Raw genomic sequence first — 19,096 nt, 5'->3', positions numbered from 1 at the left:
CAGGAAAATGTTTCTTTTTTTCTCCCCTTTCTCTGTTCCTTCTCTTTTCATGTTTTCTTTTCACTTTTTCACTTTTTTTTTTTCCCCATAAATAATATATAGCATGAGATCTTTTTATTTTATGGGTTGAAAGTAAGTTTAATTTATATAAAGGAAAAGGAGACTTTTTTTCTCCTTTCACTGTGTTGGAGATTAATCTTAGTAAATATGGATTTACAGTGAGTTTTATGCACCATCACATATTTCTCCCTGGTAAATCAGGCCTCAGCTCCTCATCTCTTTCATTTGGCATGCCAAATTTTCTTCTTAGAGAGTCATATTACTATTAGAGACATTTGTTTTTAATATTAGAAGTGGAGGCTGCAGGTTCTCATTCATCAGGAGGCATTACTGTATGATGGCTCAGTGGCTGCTTTTTGGGACTTGGTGCTGTGTTTGTGCTCCAGGGGAAAAGGAGGGAGGCATCTTTGGGAAAACCCAAATCTTTTAACTCACCAAGTCATTTCTCTAACTTTTTAGAACTTTAACATTAAAATCAAGATGTCTGTGAGGGTTCTCTGAATTATTGCCCAGAAATACCTTCTGCCTTTCAGCAGCTGGAGTTAATGGAAGTGTAAACACACATGTGACATATGTGTAAATTATTAATGTCTAGTTTTCAGTGCTGGCAAGTTCATTAGAGATTTGCTTGACTACATGCTCATTAACTTTTGTGAATTTGTCTTTTCAGAGTGGAGACTTTAAAGAACGAGTTTGAATTATTTTAAGAAAAACAACCAAAACACCAAAACCCAACCCAAACAAACAAAAAAACCCTAACCCAACCAGTAACTGTAGAATGTTTTCTGAAGTTTTTTGTTTAGAGGAGGAACATTTCTGGTGGGACATTAAAGAAACCTGACATAGGTCACAAGTAAATTTTTCAAGTATTAGCATTGCCACTGGCTCCCTGCCCTGTGCTGCACAGGCAGGAAATATGAGCCAAATCATGTTTTACTGAGCAGTTCCTATGGCTTTATACCTCTACAGATTTATGATTTGCTAGGCTTAGAGTTGTATCAATTAACTGCAACACACTGAGGAAGGAGAATGTGGTTTGTGTGCTGTCCTACATCCACAAATGTTCCTTAAAGAAAAAAACCTGACAGCTACTTCAATGACATTGCCTTCCAGAAATCTACCATAACTTAATTTACTGCTTATTTATTAGGATCAGGAAGAGGAGAAGGATGAAATTCCAGAATTCCTTGAGCCTGTTCTGGAGCTTAATGGCCAGTTTAAAGTTGCCTCCCCACAACACAATGGTCCTTTGTTTCCTCCTGTGGCTTCTGCTCCTCAGCAGCCTGCTGATATTTTGGAAGAACTGATTCAAAAGAGAGAAACTATAGAAAACAAGTTGGTAAATTGGTGAGTTGCAATTTAACAAAGTGGCAAAGAATATATATGGAAGAAGGAATGATTCCCTGATTAACCTTCCCTTTTTTCTAGCCTCCATTCCCTTATCCATTCTCCTTTGAGCTGCCTTGCATTTTATGTCAGGAATGCTCTTTTGTGTGCTTTTAGGTGTCTTGGTGTTTGCTGATACTTAAATGGGTTTTATTCTGCCAGGGTGGAAGAAGAAGTAATGGCAAAAATTATCAGTGAGATGTGCCCAGCTCAGACAGAAGCAGTGCCCAGCATTAGCAGCTCCACAAAGAGTGAAGACAGTGAGGCTGGAACCCCTGGCATTGGTAAGTAGGAATTATTGTTCCCAGCAGATGGATTAGCTCCATTTTTGGCTGATTTTAACAAGCTGTGTAGGTGGCTGTTGCCTCAGCCTAAAGGTGGATAATCCTGAACCAGTGAAACTGTGAAAAGCTGCAGTGCACACTTGAATTTATGTGGAGACACAGCCAGTGTTACAAGGCTATTGAAATTAGAAAGAAATTATCTAAAATAAAAAGAAAACTTAGAATGACAGTACTGTACAAATGACCTTCTGTTATTGGCCACCTAAATCACATTTGGCATTTTGCTGAGCCTGTAATGTTTGTTTGCCTTTCTTTTGTTAATAGATATGTCAAAAATTCCTTCTCTTATGAATGTGGGAGAATGGAGAGAAAAGCATTTTTTCTGTGATGTCACTGCCCTTTGCTGTTGCCTTCTTTTATGCTCCTGATTTGTTTCTCTGCTGTTATTTATCTGGAAGGTTTAAAAAAAAATCACTTTTTGCAAAGGAATGTTTAAAATTCCATAGAGAGTGAGTGGCTGCAGTACAGTACATGGATTTTAGGAAGTGAGACCTGGCTGTGTGCTTCACATTCCTTCATTTTCAGCTGAAGTTGCAGGTGGTGGAGGATTCCAGCTCTTTGTCAATGCTGGTGTCCCTGTGGACTCAGAAATGATAAATAATTTTGTAAAGGAAGCTCTCAGTGAAACCATTGCAACCATGCTGGGTGACAGCCAGGCTCAGAGAGCAGCTCCTGATCCTCCTCCTCCCAGCACCACCTCAGGGATGGTAAGTCTGTTTTATTCAAACTTTTCTGCTGAAGTTCTGCTGACTTGCTACTTAATTTCATGTTGTTGAATGATAGCTCATGTTATTTTCAACCAAAAATAGTCATTCTACTTTCTTGCAAACAAATGAGAGATGAAAAAAAATTAATTTCCTCATCTAATAAGGAATGGAAGCTGAGAGCAATATTATTTTTGGTCTTATGGGCTTGCAGCCATTCTTTAAGATCTGTTATAATGACTATTAATTCTTTCTGAGTTTTGACTTCAGTAGTTTTGAATAAATGCTTAATTGATGAGTAGAGCTTCCTGTAATACAGGATAATTTCCTGTGTTCCCTTTGATAATCAAATGACAGCTGGCTCTTCCTTTGATAACAACATGACTGTGCTGCAATCTGCTGTTGTGTAATGACTTTGGGATGCTTGTGGAAACTGCTGTGCTTAGAAATCCAGCTATGGAAGGCTTTGTTGAAAGTGGGATCAGTCATTCTGTTCTGCTGCAGTGCAGTTGGCCTGAAACATCTCCTCCTGCCTGCTGCAAGGGCCAAAGAGGTGATTTCGTAGGCAGAGGTAAAGGTTTTACTGCTGAGGGCTCAACCTCAGCCCCCCAGCATCTCTTCCACTCCATCACAGATTGAGGAGGGCCTGATGTTCCTCTCAGCTTGTTCTGATGCTCAGAAACCTCTTCTGTTACCCATTCTGCATTTACTGATCTCCCTTTTGTTTCTCTGTCAGCTTAAACTGAAATATCCTTTAGCTGAAGTGGTTGGGTTTTCCTTGCTATATATATTTGTGCACTTGAAGAGATGAATTTTCTCCTCTCTGGCCTTTTTTTGATTAGCCTAAAGAAAGCAATCCTCCATTTTTTGACTCTTGCTGTTGGGCAGCACTTTGATGTTTTGCAGTTTAGATTGGTTTCAAGCACAGGTAATACTAAAATGCTAATAGACATTTTTCATAATAATGTGGTCTCCAAGATGGGGTTTCCTCAATGCCCTGAGCTGTAGTAGTGATTCTCTCCTGCCTTTATTGGAATCTCAGGTAGCTAATTATGTTTTTAAAGTCTTTCCACATTTTTCAGCATGATAGCACAAGTTAAAGGATAGCTAGCAAAGTTTTTGAATTCTTCTTTTTCCGTTTGTACTCAGCTCATAGCAGAAGTTCTCGAATATGTAGCTTATGCTTTCTTGTTTTCTCCCTTGCCACTGTGAATTTTCCTATCTAGAACTGAATTTCAGCTGTTACTGAGTTCTTTGGTGTTCAGGATGTCACACAGTTGGGTGTGAGCTGCCAAATGTTCCTGCAGGTTCCACTTCCCATGAGAAATTTTAATAAAAATCATCAGCCTGAGGACATACTCTTCAGAAACTAGCCTGGAAGTCTTCCTATAGCCTCACTGCCTTGTTTTCTTTATGAAATGTCAGAAAACAAGGCTGGGAAACACCTGCAGAGGTCCAGCATATTCCTCCACAGCAGGCCAAACAGCAGCCATCATGTTTGCTTGGCAGATTTATGTCCATTGCTGTCACCTTTTAAGGAACATCCCAATTCTGTTTGTGCTTCTTTTAGTGCTTTGCTGTCTTGGTTATTGCTTTGTTTGTAATCTTCTTTTAGCTGGTTCTTCTAACCATAAAATCATCATAATGACTCAATTTTATCCATGTAATTAAATATTTTCTTAACATTGTCTCAAATGCTTTATTAAAATCTGAAATCTGTATAATAATAGAATTCATATTTAGACTGGACATTAGGAAGCATTTCTCTATCAAGAGGGTGGTTAAACATGGGATAGGCTTCCTGGAGAGGTGGTTGGTATCATTAAATGTTGGTTTTTAGGGGTTTTTTGCTTCTGTTATGGTTGGGATTGAAAGCATTTGAGATTATATTTTGTTTTCAGACTCAAATGTTTATTATTTCTTATTTATATGACAGTCTTACAAGTTGTGAGTTCTAAAGCATTCTTACTAACAAGCTACAAAATGGCTCACTATCTTTTTTTACAAGGTCTTTTAAGGCTAAACTATCCAATTAAGAAATGACACCTAAATTATTTTCACCTTTAACTCAATAACTGATCACCTGCAGTCTGCAATGCAGACTTTTCTAACTAATTACAAAATACCACCCAAACTCATGAAGAAGAAGGTGAAGAAGAACATCTAACCACTGCCTTAAAACTTCTATCTTGATTTATATATATTGCTATATTCTAAAACTTTAAACTCTAGGTTTTCCACCATGTGATATTACACACTTCTATTCAAACTCCACACCCATAATCCCAGTGCTCTCAATCAATTTTGGAAGCTTTTGCCATGGCTTCAGGTCAAATAAAGGATTCCCTTGTGGGTCTTTTAGCACAGAAAGTTTAAAATTCTCAGCATCCAGGGTTCTGACAGTTGGTATCCCAAACCTGTCACTATTTCAGAGGCATTTGGACAATGTCTTTAACAACAAATTCCAGCTTTTGGTCAGCCCTGAGTTGGTCAGGCAGTTGAACTGGATAATGATTGTAGTTCCAACTGAAATAGTCTGTTCTGTTCTATACATAATGATTTCCTAATTTAATCATTTTAATGCTTAATTCACTGCTTTTAATTAATTTTGGGGCAGCTTCCTGGAGGAGTTAGCTCCATGCAAGCAGCAGCTGTTGCTGTTGTGTGATGAGCTGCCTTTCCCTCTCTTCCTCAGCTCTCTCTGGGGCTCCTGGGAAGGCAGGAATTCTGCACTGAGATCATAATTGTGGTTATGATTTTTCTTCCCCTCAGGAGGCTCCTGTGCCTACTCCAGTGCCAACACCCCAGGCCACACCACCACCAACACCACCTTCAGAAAAAGAATTGCCTGAGGTCAAAACTCCAGATTCGTCTCCATCTCCTCCAGAGATGAGTGAGGATGTTCATGGACATGAAAAAATTAAAGAAACAGGTATTGAAAATAATAATTGAAGTTTAGAAGTAGCAAATATGCTTTAATCTACTGCCTTTAATTTTCTTCTTCAAAGAAATGTTATCTCTCAAGATAAATATTCTTGAGGCTATAATTCAAGTGGAAACTCATGTTCTATAAAAATTTATGGGCTAATTTATATAGAAAGCAAACATCTTTTATTTGGTAACAGTTCTATTTTGAAAATTAATGCACATTTCTATGGTCTGTGTGATTTCCACCCCTCCCAACCCCTCCACAATTTCTCACATCAGAAAAAATAGCTGTCTTTTGCTCCTTCCTGTGCTTGTAATGTTAATTTAATCAAATGTACACTCTTCAAGTAAAGCAGCTTGATTTTTTAAAATGCAGAGCAGTCTCCCTTGAGGAAGAAATTGAGGTTTTATTCTAACTTCTTCAGGTGCCAGCACTGTACTTAAAAGAAGCAATTCTTAATCTAGTCTTTGAAACTATCAAAAGGTATCACAAAACCTGCAAGTGCTTGGTAGAACTGACTCTCTCTGCCTGATACAGACTTCCTGCTTTCCTTTCTGATGTGAAACTTGGCTTCCCACGTGCAGGAGTTGGGGTTGCAGCTGCCATGTGCCGCGTTGTCACCCCTGTGGTCACCCCTGCGGTCACCCCTGTCACCACACCTCCCCCAGTGGCCACACCAAGCCCTCCTGTCTCAGAATGGGGCTCCCAAGCTGAAAAAGGGCAAAGTCCAAAGCTTCCAAACCCATGGGATGGTGCAGAACTTCCTCTGGAAGAAGAGAACCCCAGTCCTGTCCCTGAAGAACCATTCTGTCCTGAGACTGTGTGAGTTCAACAGGCTGCACAATTTTCTCATTTCTTAAAAACTGAAATATGTATGTTCTTTCTACAGATATGCTCAAAAAGTCAGAAAGAAATGCTTAATGTATACATCAAGAGGCATTTGAGATAAGGCAGGATTGGCTTTTCATTTTTTTTTAATTGCTTGAAGGGCAGTTTAGAGAAAAATATGAAATCAGGGCCTTTCTCAGGGTTTATCAGCCCTTGTTCATTGCCCTCCTGAACACTGTACTTAGTAAACTTGTATTGCTACACCTGCCAGTATCACATAGAGTGAAAATGAAATCTTGTGTTATTAGCATTTAAATTTTTGTCTTACCTCCTTAGGAATACACATGGTAATTTTTAGTTAGTTAATTATAGTTATAGTTAACTAATTTAGTTAGTTAATTTTAGTTAGTTAATTATAGCTAGCTATAATTTTTAGTTATATATACATTTAGTTATTAAATGTAAGCAACTCACAGATAACATTTAACTATGTTAACTCTTGAACTATTCTGTAAAATGCTGTGCTCTCACATTGGAAAAAATAGTTCAGAATTAGTTTCTTTTCAGAATTAGTTCTTTTCAGTAAAGAATTGGAATTAGTTCTTTTCAGTATTGAATTAAGATGTTGGTCTGCACTGTTGGGTGTGTGTGGGTGTATTCACAGTGCACATTCTGTCCTTGCAGGGAGATGTCAGTGGCCAATGATGAGGAACCAGAGGCCTTGGTTTTCCCATCTCAGCAGCTGCCAGGGAGGCCCTTGGAGCCCCTGGCCTGCCCTGCCCAGGTGCCATCCCCTGTGCCCACGGTGAGCTCTGGGGCGTCCAGCCAGGAGAGCAGCCTCACCCCCACGGGGACTGAGACCACAGACAGACCCCTCTCAGAAGGGGAGGTGCTCTTCCCCTATGGACAGCCACTGCCTGCAGCAGGTAACCAGCTGTGGAAATCAGAATTGCAATGATTAACTTCCAGGTAGCAAAGATGGACAAGGCCTTGTTGTTCTTTTTCCCGTCACTGAACAAAATGCTGCTGTTTATTTAAAAAAAAAATATTCAATCTGCTCTTTTGTCATGACATCAACTTGGAAAGTAATTGGGACTTGTCTTGCTTAAGTACCATGTGGTGCTGAGTTGTTATTGTGTGAGTGTAAGAAATAGGAAAAGAAATATGCAAATATGTCTTTACAATAGACATCCAGCAGTAGGGATTTCCAAATTTACTAAAGCACAGTGTTGCACTTGAAGAATGTGGCTTGGGTTTTCTGTCATGTAACTTGAATGTTTTTAATAGTTGTAACATAAAATATTTTTCAGCCTTAGCAGAAGGAGGATTATCTCTTCCAAACCTGGCTGAGAGCTTGTCCAGTACTCTCCGAGATGCCAATGAAATGGTAAGGAACTCTTCCATAAAAATCAGAGATAATGTGGGCTCCACCTTGGCCATCCTGCTGAATTGAATGTGCTTTAAACATTTTCACTCACCAACTTTTTTAATTCACACTTTTAAACTGCTTACTCACAAAGAGTGTTAGACTTTAAGAACACCAAAGGAAAAAAAACCACATTATACAAACTAATTTATGTTTTAAAAAAGTTGGATAATTCATATACTTCTGTAGGTGAGAGATAGCTATTATGCACTTTCATTTCTTTATTGTTTCTAGTTTTAAGGCATCTTAAACAGAATAGAACATTGCTATGCTCTGAGCTGTTGCAGCTTTGAGCCATCTTTTAATTGCTTGCATGATTAAATTATTAAAGTGGGTTAGCTGAGGCTGGAGCTAGTTAAAGCTGCTTAAAACATCAGAATAGTTTTTTATCCAATGTCTGCTGTAGTCCATGGTTCTGGAAGCCTCCCAAGTCAAGATATTCTCCATTCCCTTTCTCTTTTGGTATTCCTCAAATGCCTGGACTTTCCCTCTCTGACTTTGTGTAAAGCCTCGTGGTAAGATGTAGCTCTGACATAAATTATGAGAGACATGATGGAGAAGAGAAAGCTCTGGGGGGACCTTACCAATGGATAAATATGTAGTGGAAAGAAGTAAGGAAGAAAGAGAAGTGAAAGATGAGAGGGAGTGGACACAGGATGGAATTCAGGAAATTTGGTTTAAACATAGAAGATGTTTTTACTGTGGAGTGGCCAAACACTGAAAGAAGGGCTGCCTTGGGCAGCTGGCTTGGGCTAGACAACCTCCACAAGTCCCTCCCAAACTCCACAAGGCAAGTTTAATGTTCTGGAGCAGGAGTCCCCTTCTCCTGGCCTCTTCTTCCTACCCAGAGCTTCCCATGAACATCCATGATTCCAGTCACAGCACCAGAGAACATCCTCACCTGGAAGGGACCCACAGGAATGATCACGTCCCAGCTCCTGGCTCTGCACAGAACCACCCCAAAGCATCCACCACAGCTGTGAGACTGCCCTGGACTGGCAGATCTGCAGGGGTCTCCTCTGTCAGCCACACTTCTCCCCTAAACACTGGGCTTAAAACTCTGATAACAGATTCAACTTAATTAAAGTTCTTTTCATCAAAGGAACATTGGCCTGCTGAGATGCTCTTCCCTCTCTTTCTCAGCTGGATTGGAGCTCCTTCTACTATTTCTCCTTCTAGTATTTCTTCTCCTTCTAGTATTTCTTCTCCTTCTAGTATTTCTCCTCCTCCTAGTATTTCTCCATCCTCAATCCAGGCTGTTGGGTTGAGGAAGGTAATTCCTTGTTGGTGAGAGCAGCTCTGCAGCCAGATTGTTGCTAGCAAAGGATGTGTGAGGATTTAACTGTTTCCCTGATCTGAAGGGCCTTGTTCCTCTTTAAGTGTTGCAGCCTTTTGTATCAAATAAAGAATGTGCATGTCTGTGAGTAAAAGAAAACAGTGTGTCATCTGTTTGCTTATTTTTAAATGCTTGAATTTTCATGACATAATGTTTCAGTGTGGAAACTTACTGTTAAAAAAAGCTTAGTTGTGAACTAAAGTAAGAATGATTCAAATTCCTACCAAAAACCAGTTTTGGAGCATGTGTTATGTGGATTTTTCTGTTTGTTTCTTTGTTCTAGGATTATGATCCTCCAAGTGAAGGGCAGGTGGTGAGGAGAATGGGTAAAGGCTGTCACAGGGATCCTGTCCTGGCTCTTTTAACCAAATTAAATCAAGCACCTGTTTTTGTACAAGAAAGAATAGAGCACTCAGAGGTAACTTAAAGTCCTTGGCTTCCCAGTACAGTAGTTTTGAAATGATTCTTTCCTACTCAAAAGTAGATAAAATTTATCCTTGCTGTTGGCTGTAGAACAGCTTCATACACTTCATTCCCTGCTGCAAGTGGCTTCATTCTTGTGTAAAACCCTTAAGAAACACTGAAGTCTCAGGGTTATAAACAAACTGTACATCATATGTACCTCATTTTCCAGGTGTGTGACTGTCCCCATGTCCCAGGTTTGTCCTGTCACTTGGAGTACCAGGGAGTTTTCTGTCACTTCAACAATAAAGGTGGAATGCTCAACAGTACAAATACACTGCACTTAACAGCCACAGGAGTGTTTTAGGGAGCTATGAAGAACAACTCAGCAAGTGTTTACATGTACTTTGCACATGCTGTTGATACTGATCTTGGAACAAAACCTCAAAAATTCAGTTGGCAGAAAAAAAAGAGACTCACAGAAAAATGAAATTATCTGCATCACAATTTTTTTGTCACACATCTGAGTTATTTCTGTGTTGGAAAATAGCAGTTTGGACTGGGTGTTCATTCTAACTGACATAGCTGGGGGAATGTTTGAAGGAAATGAACTTTGAATGCTGCAGCAATGGTTCATGAACACATTTATTTACAGCAGATCTTGCTTTTTTGTGATGCTACTGATGCATATGCAGTTTCTTCCTTCTGTCTTGGTCAGTTTAGTCTAAATAATTACCAACTTGACTCACCTCCTTGGCTGTTCCTTTGTCTTTATTTTGCTAATGAGCTCTGGTGGCTGGACTTGGTGAAAAGCTTTCTCCAGTGTTAACTCCCAAGTCTGCCTTTAATTGCAGTGCCATTTTCTCATCAGCACTGCCAGCTACAAATGCAGCTCTGCTTTGCTTTTTCCCTTTCCCATAGTCACAGACCACTCAGTCTGTCCATCCAAGGCATTCATAAACTCCCCCCAGATTCTGGCAAGGTGTCTCTTCTCCTTCAGAGGAAAATCAACATTCTCCTGGATGTTCCCTGTATGGCCTTAGAGTGATTCTGTGCACGTGTGTGTGTGTTCATGTGTGTATGTATGTTTATTCCACCTATTTTCTGACATGGAAGCAAGCTGGGTTTAACCTGCAGCTTTAAAAGTCAGGATCCAGGGAAACATCCCTATTTTTAGTGCCCTCCAAAGCTACTTGAAAGTTGAAGCTTTTATCTGACATGCAGTGCAGAGAGTCAATAGCTTTTAGATGCTGCCAATTTTTCAAGGTCAGGCAGTCAACAGTGGCCAAATCTATAATATCAAAGGCTTCATGTGCTAAAAATGTAGCTTAGGTTCTGATCATGTAGAGGTACCACTAACAGAATAAATGATGTTTGGCTGCAAGTGTTTCTTTTCTGTCCTTCTGATAAAGGTAGATCTCAATTTCAAACCCAGATGATATCTCCATGGCTTGTTTTCTTCATCCAATGCAAATAGAATAAACTTAGGTTTATAAAAGCTTTCAGGGTTAATGTAATTAGAAAACAATACCTGGGTTTGAAAGACTTGCACTGGGTTTTTACATGTGCTGTGGTTTTGGTGTTCTCTGCAGGATTCTGATGGCAGCATTGGGGAGCTCAGTGAAGGTCAGAGGCCAAGGCTGTCCAGAGCACAGGAGAGGATCCTGATGGGAAATTCCATTTTCATGGAGCACCCAGCTGCTCAGGGCTTTGGGAACAGACCACGGTGCCAGGGTCTCCGTTCTGCATCTCCAGGGCAGGTTGCCCACATTGGAGGTACAGTTACATTCTTATTTCTTCTCTATGGTATTCATGTGGGTTCTGAGGATTTTCCAAAACAGAATCTGAAATCATTTCAGACCATACATTCAAAATCCAATATTTACAGGCAATTCCTACAATGAAACTATTAGTGTTCCTCTTTCAAGAACTGGATTTAATTCAAGCCTTGTCTTCACCCTTCTTAGCAATTTCTTACAATTGGAATAAAAATCATGGCAAATACCCATTTGCCTATACAAAAGTTAACTTGTAAAGTGTGTATCTTACTCTTTTAAGTCAAATTCAGTTGTGAGTAACAGATGGAGGCAGTTTCCATTGGACAGGTGTTAGCACCAGCACTTCAAGCTGCCTCTCTCTGTCCCCTTGCTCAGCCCTGCTCCTCTTTGCTTTTATCATTCCATCGTGGTGATTCTGCAGTGCCTCATAAATGGCAATATATTTTAGCTTCATAGATTCCTCTAATGATACGGAAATTGATTTTTTTCCCAGATGGATAGCTGAGGCACACACATCTTGTACAAAGCAGGGAGTTGCTGTTGGTAAAGCAGGGAAATTTATTTTATTTCAGTTGAAAGTAGTGCTGAAAGCAGTGGTCCATCCTTCCTCTTCCTTATTTTTTATACCAGGTTCTCTGTTGTTATCTGAAAATGTGCTTCTAAAATTGTTTCATGTAGCTGCTGCAAGCATGCAGAAAGTCTTTATTTTGTTGGCTGTGGTTTTAAATATGTTTAAACTAAACTGAAATAATTACTAAGCTGTTGCAACACAAATGTAGTTGCACTGATTCATCAAAAGTTGTGTAAATTAAAGTGATCAAACAGCTGCTTTTCTGTCCTTTTAATTTTCACATTTATGAATTTGACAAGAGAAGCTTATCTCACATTATTAACCCTTGACCAGTAGGAAGTGCATTGAAATTAAATGTGTTTAACACGTGGCAAAAACAATCTTGGAGAAAATAAAATATTTGCTTGGTTTTGAAGTGATTAACATTTGAACTGGTCACACAGAGAGTAACCTTTTAAACCAGCTGTGACCTAACATTTTGGACAACTACACCAATGTCAGCCTTGAAAATATATTCTGGTACTTTATATATTATCAAACTTTTCCTTTAAAGTAGTTTGTTGAGGGTTGTTTGAAAATTGCTTGCATGAGGTTTCCTGAGCTAAGAGATTTCTCTGAGTCCCTTGTTTGACTCTGTGTTGGTAGAGGTCAGACAGCCCTAAGGACACTGAGGTAGCAATAAATCAGTGATCAGATCATCTGCAGATAGTGCAGGACAAGGGGGAATGGTTTTAACTAAAAAAGGAGACATTTAGATTAAATGTGGTGAAGAAATTCTTCCCTCTGAGGGTGGTGAGGCCCTGGCACAGAGCAGCTGGGGCTGCCCCTGGATCCCTGGCAGTGCCCAAGGCCAGGCTGGATGGGGATGGAGCACCCTGGGATATGGAAGGAGTCCCTGCCATGGCAGGGGGTGAACAGGATGGGGTTTAAGGTCCCTTCCACCTCAGACCATTCTGGGATCCTGGGATTTCTCTGGTTCTGCAAGTCTGTAGTGGTGCTCAGGACCATGGAGTTGGAAGATGTCTGTTAATGGCAGAACCTGTCCCTATGTCTGTCTGTCCCTCTGTCCTCCTTACCCACACTGTCCAGAGCTGTATCTGGAATAACAGGGTTGTATCTCCTTGTATCTTTTAAAATAATTTTTAAAATTTATTTAATTCAATTTAGGATGCCCTTTAACTGTCCTGTAAATACCTTAACACTTTTCAGACCAGCTCCTGCCTGTGATGATAATCCACCAGCAGTGTGTTTCTCTACTGATTTTTATACTTATCTCTAAATCTTGTAATGTTGTTTTTATTCTTTATTGCAGCACATTTTTGAGAGGAAGCAAGTGCCCTGTACTAACAACCATAGGGCAATGCCCTGTGCTTTTACATAATCTTTATAATCCCAGCCTGAGTTCTGTTGCATTCTGATGATTTTTAATTTAGCTTTCCTCCCTCCCCACCTCTGAACACAGCACAGTCATTTGTTGCATTGCTAAGGAAACAACATTGTATAAAAGCTTGGATCTGCTTTCAAGACAGGAGTTGTTTTCATATCAAGGAGGAACAGAAATCCTTGTTTCTAAATCCTTTTGTTACTGAATAGAAAACAATCTGCTTTTGGAGGGAGGGTCGGGTCAAGGGTGGAAGGAATGATCTCTGATTGTTTCCACCTTCCTTCCAAACCTTTTTTCTCTCTGCACTGGGATGTGATTGCCTGGCCTTCAGTGCAAGTCAAATATTTCCTGACAGCCACAACAGCTACAATGCAGGGCCATCATTTTATTTGGTAATTATTTTCAGGGCGAAATACTAAATAATAGTTAAACCATGGATGTCAGACTCCACAAATTTCAGGGTGTGCATCTCTGCACATGAAACCCTGCAGTGGATACTCAGTTCCTCTGGCAGAATGAGTCACCCCCAGAGGTGTCTGTAGGAATTTTGGGGATTGTGTGTTTTGTGGGTTGCTTTCAGTTTTGTGACCAGTTTTTATTTGTATTATGGGAGCACAGTGTCCATCTGTAGGATGGAGAAGGTGTTGCTCATGTAGGTACATAACAGCATCTTGATGATCTGTCATTTGTAAATCCTTGTTTTCGATGCTAAAAGTCAGGGATATAAAAACCAACATGCAAATGAAATGTGGCACATGCAGTCTTAAAGTGAACAATAATTACAGTTAATTAAGCAATGATTATAGTTAATTAGGCTTAAAATTCATTCTTTGGCTCTGTATGATAGCAGAAGGCTAAAGTTAGTTCATGAGCTGTCAGTACATTTTTCATAAAGATGTTTTACACACTTGCAGGCTGCAAAACCATGATAAATGTTGGATTAGATAGCAAATTATCCCTTTAAAAGAGACTATATACAGGTTTCTTTTAGCTCATACAGGAGTGAAACATTTAATGAAGAAGCTTTTCCAATTTCTTTGCAGTAAGTGTGATAAAGCTCATTAAGCATATAATGGTATGATGAAGTGTACAGCTCTGAAGCTTTCTCAGATGCTGCCACATTACAAATCTACAGATGATAAAGCTGATTTATTTTTTTCAATTTCCACAGACATGTATTTCTTATTTCATTTTTATCCCCACAAGGGCAATTTAAAGGGTATACAATGAGCCATGCAAGGAGGAAATAATTCTCTTTAACATTGCATGTCCCCTTGTTGGAAATTTGAAAGGCTGCACATTCTGTCACATGAGTTGACCAGGAGATTATGGCTCCAGCTCAGGAAGGAAATTTTTTCTCTCAGCAGAAATTCTTGGAGATGCAGATACAAATCCTAGTCCAATGCTTTTGGCTGAACTGGAGTCACAGCCAGGTTCAAATCCTGCTCTGCCAGCAGCCCAGCCAAGCTGCAGAATGACACCACTCCCAGAGGATCTGTCCCAGGTGAGCAGAAAGGATTTTTCCTGTGCCTAGTTAGAAAGAGCAAACTGACACCTGAGAAAATAAATTTTCCTGTTTCACTATCATGCCTGACATCACAGAACTGGTGCATTAAAGTGACACATTCAGCTGAGAAGAGGCAAAGTGCATGTGTGCTGTAAAGGTGACTGTGTTTCCTGTGACAAATCCTTACAAAATCCCTTCTTTAAACCTTCTTTTTTTAGCTTTTCTGCACTTCCTCACAGCTTCAGTGGTCTCACAGGATCCATTCCTATACAACATTCATTAGGGCATTCCCATGGTTTAGGGGCACAGTCCTTCAAATGCAGGGTAGATCCTGGATATATGGCTGAGGAGGTGACAATAGAAATACAGAAACTTGGCCTCGTGGGTTGTAACCCACTCAGCATTCCAGGAGCTTCATTTGTCCTGCTAGGGCAGGGCTGGAAAGGCAGTGAGGATGATGAACCCCAGAGCACTAAAAGGTAGAGGAGCATCCTATTGATCTCTGCTTCAAGCCTAGACAGTTCATTTTTTGCTACTTTATTAGTATGTGCTGTTACCTAGAACTGATGGTTTACTTGCTAACTAATTCAAATGACAAGTGGCAAAAGCTAAAGATGAGGTGGCAGACTGCTCTCTAGTATGTGAGCCTTCACAGTGTGTTTGAAAACATTATATCCTTGCTGTATTCATGGATAAATTCTGTCCTTCTCTGAAGTTCTTTTGTATTTGATGTTTTATTTATATTTTTAGAAACCTAAATTATCTTGCATTAAACTCCCTTTGGGTTTATGTTTTTGAGCCTTGATGTGTATTGTGCCATTGGTGTCTGAGCAGTTCTTAAATTTGTCACATGAAGTGATGTGTTGCATCTTCAGAGAAGATTTTTAATGTTACACCTCTTTTACTTTGAGCTCACCAGAACAGACTTTCTTGGAATTACTGTTCACAGGCAAAAGTGGATTCTAGCCAAAAGTAATAGGGACAGAGAGGGTAACACATGTGCCTTTCAGAGAAGATATACAGATAATTATATATTATCTTCTCCTTTATCTGTAGGTAGTTATACATTATCTTATCTTTAGAAACTTCTTGCATCTGAACTCTTAGTGGAGCTTTTTTTTTGCCTGCTGGCATGTAAAATTCACCCTCCCTTCAAACCACATGACCAAACCCCAGAACTTTGTGTGGTTTTGTTGGGTTTGGTTTGTTCCTGAGTGTGTGGTTATTCCTGATTTAACTCTACATCACTTTCTCACAGGATAACTTTCTATCTGTTCTATGAAGTGATCATATTTATAAGTGATTGCCCCATGCAGGAGAGATGTTGACTGTGGTTAAGCCATCCTGTGGGATCCTCTGCTAGATCTTTACATCCTTCTGTGAAATTAAAAAATAACCCCTGTCCCAGGTGATTTGAAAGCTTGTTGTGACAGCATTTATCTATCCTGTGACAAGGATCAGCCTTTCCCCTGCTTTAATTAAGGATGGCATCTGTGTTCAGCTCTGCCATTGGATCTGCCTTGTCACCTGCCTGCAGGAACAGATTTTTCTGGTAACATTACACCAGCAAAGAGAGCAGGAGCTACTGAGGCTTTCAGGATGATTCATTCATTCTGTGCAATGTTTAAGGCAGCAATCACTTCAGACTTCTTGAAGGATTTCCTCACAAGTTAGTCACTGACTCTCACATCTTGTTCTTCATCTCCAGACAGTGTTTGCCTTCACTGAAATCAAACTGCATCACCTACATACAAAGGCAGAAGACAAATCCATTCAGGAGCAAAGTTTGCTGAGAGACCAGAGAAAATGCAGGGTTTCAGAGGGTGTCCTGCTGGGCCTTGGCCTTGGGAGGTGATGGCACAGCCTGGGTGGTTCCTGCAGCCTGAGTGAGCAGGATCCTCGTGCCAGGGAGGTTTGGCAGGGATTGGAGCTGCCAGGTTTGTTTGCTCCCTGGCACTGGTGTGTAGGTCAGGTTTCCACCAGCAGTAAGAGCCCTGAGTTTTCACACAGGGCAGGAGCAAATGCCTTTTAGTCTGTGTGGTCACTCAGTCCAAAACAAATGGCTTAACTCATACAGGAATTTTCTTATCTACCCAAATTCCTTGGCTGCTCTTCCATTCCTGGCATTAGATTTTTTTTTTTTTTTTTGAGATTTATATATGCTTTTAGCCACTGTTAGACAGAAAGCCAGACTAAATGCATCTTTACTTTGACCCCTCCTGTCCATTCTTGAGCAACAATACAGGAATTGACTGTTATTTGTGGCCATTTTGCCCCCATGGTCTTAGCTCCAAGAAGCAAGAGAATGACTTGGAGGAAGCTGAGCTCTTCCTATTCTAAATAAATCATTTGGATCATGGGAGGGACAGGAACATTGAAGTCATATTTGCGTGGCTACACATTCCAGAGATGGTAAATCTAAATAATTTGAGGTCCCAAATGCATTGTTAAAATCTTAGAAAATCACTTGGTTGCAAAATATTTTCATAATATTCCTTTATAAGTATGGGTATTTTTATACAATCTGCATTTTTCAAGTGGGATTGTCACTTTGGTATTCTCATTAGTTTTCATTTTTTAGTATTTCAAAAGACATGGTTTTTTAATCTTCAGGAATGCAGAATTGTAGGTTATGAATCTGTGTTATCTAAACTTCTGTTTGCAGCTTGGTTCAGTTTAAACCAAGTTTTGCTGTATTACAAATCCAGTAGGAAAAAAACCACTTCTGATGGACTCATGGGAACTCTTACTCTGCTGACATTTAATATTAATTTAATATATTGGTGTCTTTCAATCACATTTCCGTGGGACCTTCATGCTCTCAGAAAATAATTTCAACTCTTCCTCATCTTGTCTGCTTTAAATTTGTCTGTCTTAAGAGAAAGTTTAAGCCTTCTAGATAGGCACATAGTGATAGGACAAGGGGCAGTGATTTTAAACTGCCAGAGGGCAGGGTTAGATGAGAGATAAGGAAGAAACTCTTCCCTGTGAGGGTGGGGAGGCCCTGGCACAGGGTGCCCACAGAGGCTGTGGCTGCTCCAAGACCAGGTTGGACATTGGGGCTTGGAGCAGCCAGTTCTAAAAACATGGCCAAAGAAATAATTTTTAGATTTGGCTTGGGTTTTTCCAACCTGTGTGCTGAAATTTTTATATTTCTTTTTTCTTTCATCTTTCTCTTACTAGTCAGGAGGGTAATAGCCAGGGAGATATCCTGGGTATTGAAGAAAGCCAGGGAAATTTTATGTTCTTTCCACTACATGCTTTGAGCAAAAATTGAAAGTCTCCTGTGTCTTCAAGTCTAAAATGGCACTTTTGCATCCATTCCTGCTGCTCCCAGGATGTTTGTCTAGAGGGAATTGCTGTAATAGGCTAATTCAGAGCTGGATTCTCTTGAAGTCAGATGTAGGGAGAACAAGTGCACATGTTTAATGAATCTTTAAAAAGTTCTTTGGATGTTTCTTGAAGCTGAATGTAATCTTGCTGTGCTTTGACATCAAAAGTGAGATTTGTAATGTGATTTTAATGCATGGTACCTAGGAGGAAAGCCAAGGAGCTGCACACGTTCAGACTGTGAGACCCAGAGTTATCTTTGTGAGAAGGAAATCTGAGGAGATGCAACAAGAAGGTAAATCAGTGTCAATATGCAGAGTTCTCTCAGCTAAGCACATCACTTCTAAATATTTCTGTATACTGATGTAATAGTGCTGATTTTTTTAAAATTTGTTTTTCATTGCTCTACAACGTTTCCAGACATTTCTGTATGCACAGTTTATACATGTTATGTGTATAAATGTGTATAAAAAGTTATGGCTGTATGTGTACACAGTTATGTTATTGTTGGGGTGCAGTGAAAGGATTGGAAAATCATCCTGGGCAGAGAAGGCTCCAGGGAGACCTTAGGGTCCCTTCCAGTGCTTAAATGGGCTCCAAGAGATCTGGAGAGGGGACTTTGGACAAGGGATGGAGTAGCAGGACAGTGGGCAGTGGCTTCACACTGGCAGAGGGCAGGTCAGATGAAATATTGGGAAATGTTGGGAAGAAATTCCCCCCTGTGAGGGTGGGCAGGCCCTGGCACAGGGTGCCCAGAGCAGCTGGGGCTGCCCCTGGATCCCTGGAAGTGTCCAAGGCCAGCTTGGATGGGGCTTGGAGCAACCTGGGATGGTGGAAGGTGTCCCTGCCCATGGCAAGGGGTGGAACTGGATGAGCTTTAATTTCCCTTCCAACCCAATGCATTCTATGATTCTATGAAATGTATCTGTATGGAAGTCATGAGAATCTTGGCAATTAAGTATTTATTTAAATTTGGATTTGCCAAGAGCATTGCAATGTGCATTTTCTGTAGTCAACTGAATCTTAATTGCTTTATAGAGTGCTGTTCAGCAAAGGAGATGTTCATGATGTTGTGATAAAGGGAGTGGCTCTTATGCTTCAGAAAACACAG

General features: G+C 40.1%; 1 protein-coding gene across 6 annotated transcripts in view; it reads left to right on the top strand.

Moving 5' to 3' along the window:
• Positions 1 to 19,096, top strand: part of KIAA0586 (KIAA0586 ortholog) — a 104,047-nt gene that overhangs the window by 26,407 nt on the left and 58,544 nt on the right. For 3 of the 6 annotated variants that reach the window (XM_077180826.1, XM_077180825.1, XM_077180824.1), the window contains exons 20-30: positions 1,211 to 1,407; positions 1,609 to 1,730; positions 2,316 to 2,497; positions 5,267 to 5,426; positions 6,008 to 6,245; positions 6,936 to 7,177; positions 7,562 to 7,638; positions 9,297 to 9,431; positions 11,008 to 11,191; positions 14,513 to 14,652; positions 18,193 to 18,280. In XM_077180826.1, the coding sequence (XP_077036941.1) occupies positions 1,211 to 1,407; positions 1,609 to 1,730; positions 2,316 to 2,497; positions 5,267 to 5,426; positions 6,008 to 6,245; positions 6,936 to 7,177; positions 7,562 to 7,638; positions 9,297 to 9,431; positions 11,008 to 11,191; positions 14,513 to 14,652; positions 18,193 to 18,280 (1,765 nt within the window). The remainder of the gene's footprint in view (positions 1 to 1,210; positions 1,408 to 1,608; positions 1,731 to 2,315; positions 2,498 to 5,266; positions 5,427 to 6,007; positions 6,246 to 6,935; positions 7,178 to 7,561; positions 7,639 to 9,296; positions 9,432 to 11,007; positions 11,192 to 14,512; positions 14,653 to 18,192; positions 18,281 to 19,096) is intronic. The other 3 variants (XM_054635407.2, XM_077180827.1, XM_077180828.1) reach the window with 3 other exon arrangements.

This window comes from Agelaius phoeniceus, chromosome 6 (assembly GCF_051311805.1).
Source record: "Agelaius phoeniceus isolate bAgePho1 chromosome 6, bAgePho1.hap1, whole genome shotgun sequence".
In the NCBI taxonomy this organism is placed as follows: domain Eukaryota; kingdom Metazoa; phylum Chordata; class Aves; order Passeriformes; family Icteridae; genus Agelaius; species Agelaius phoeniceus.
This window is presented reverse-complemented; position numbering and strand designations above follow the sequence as displayed.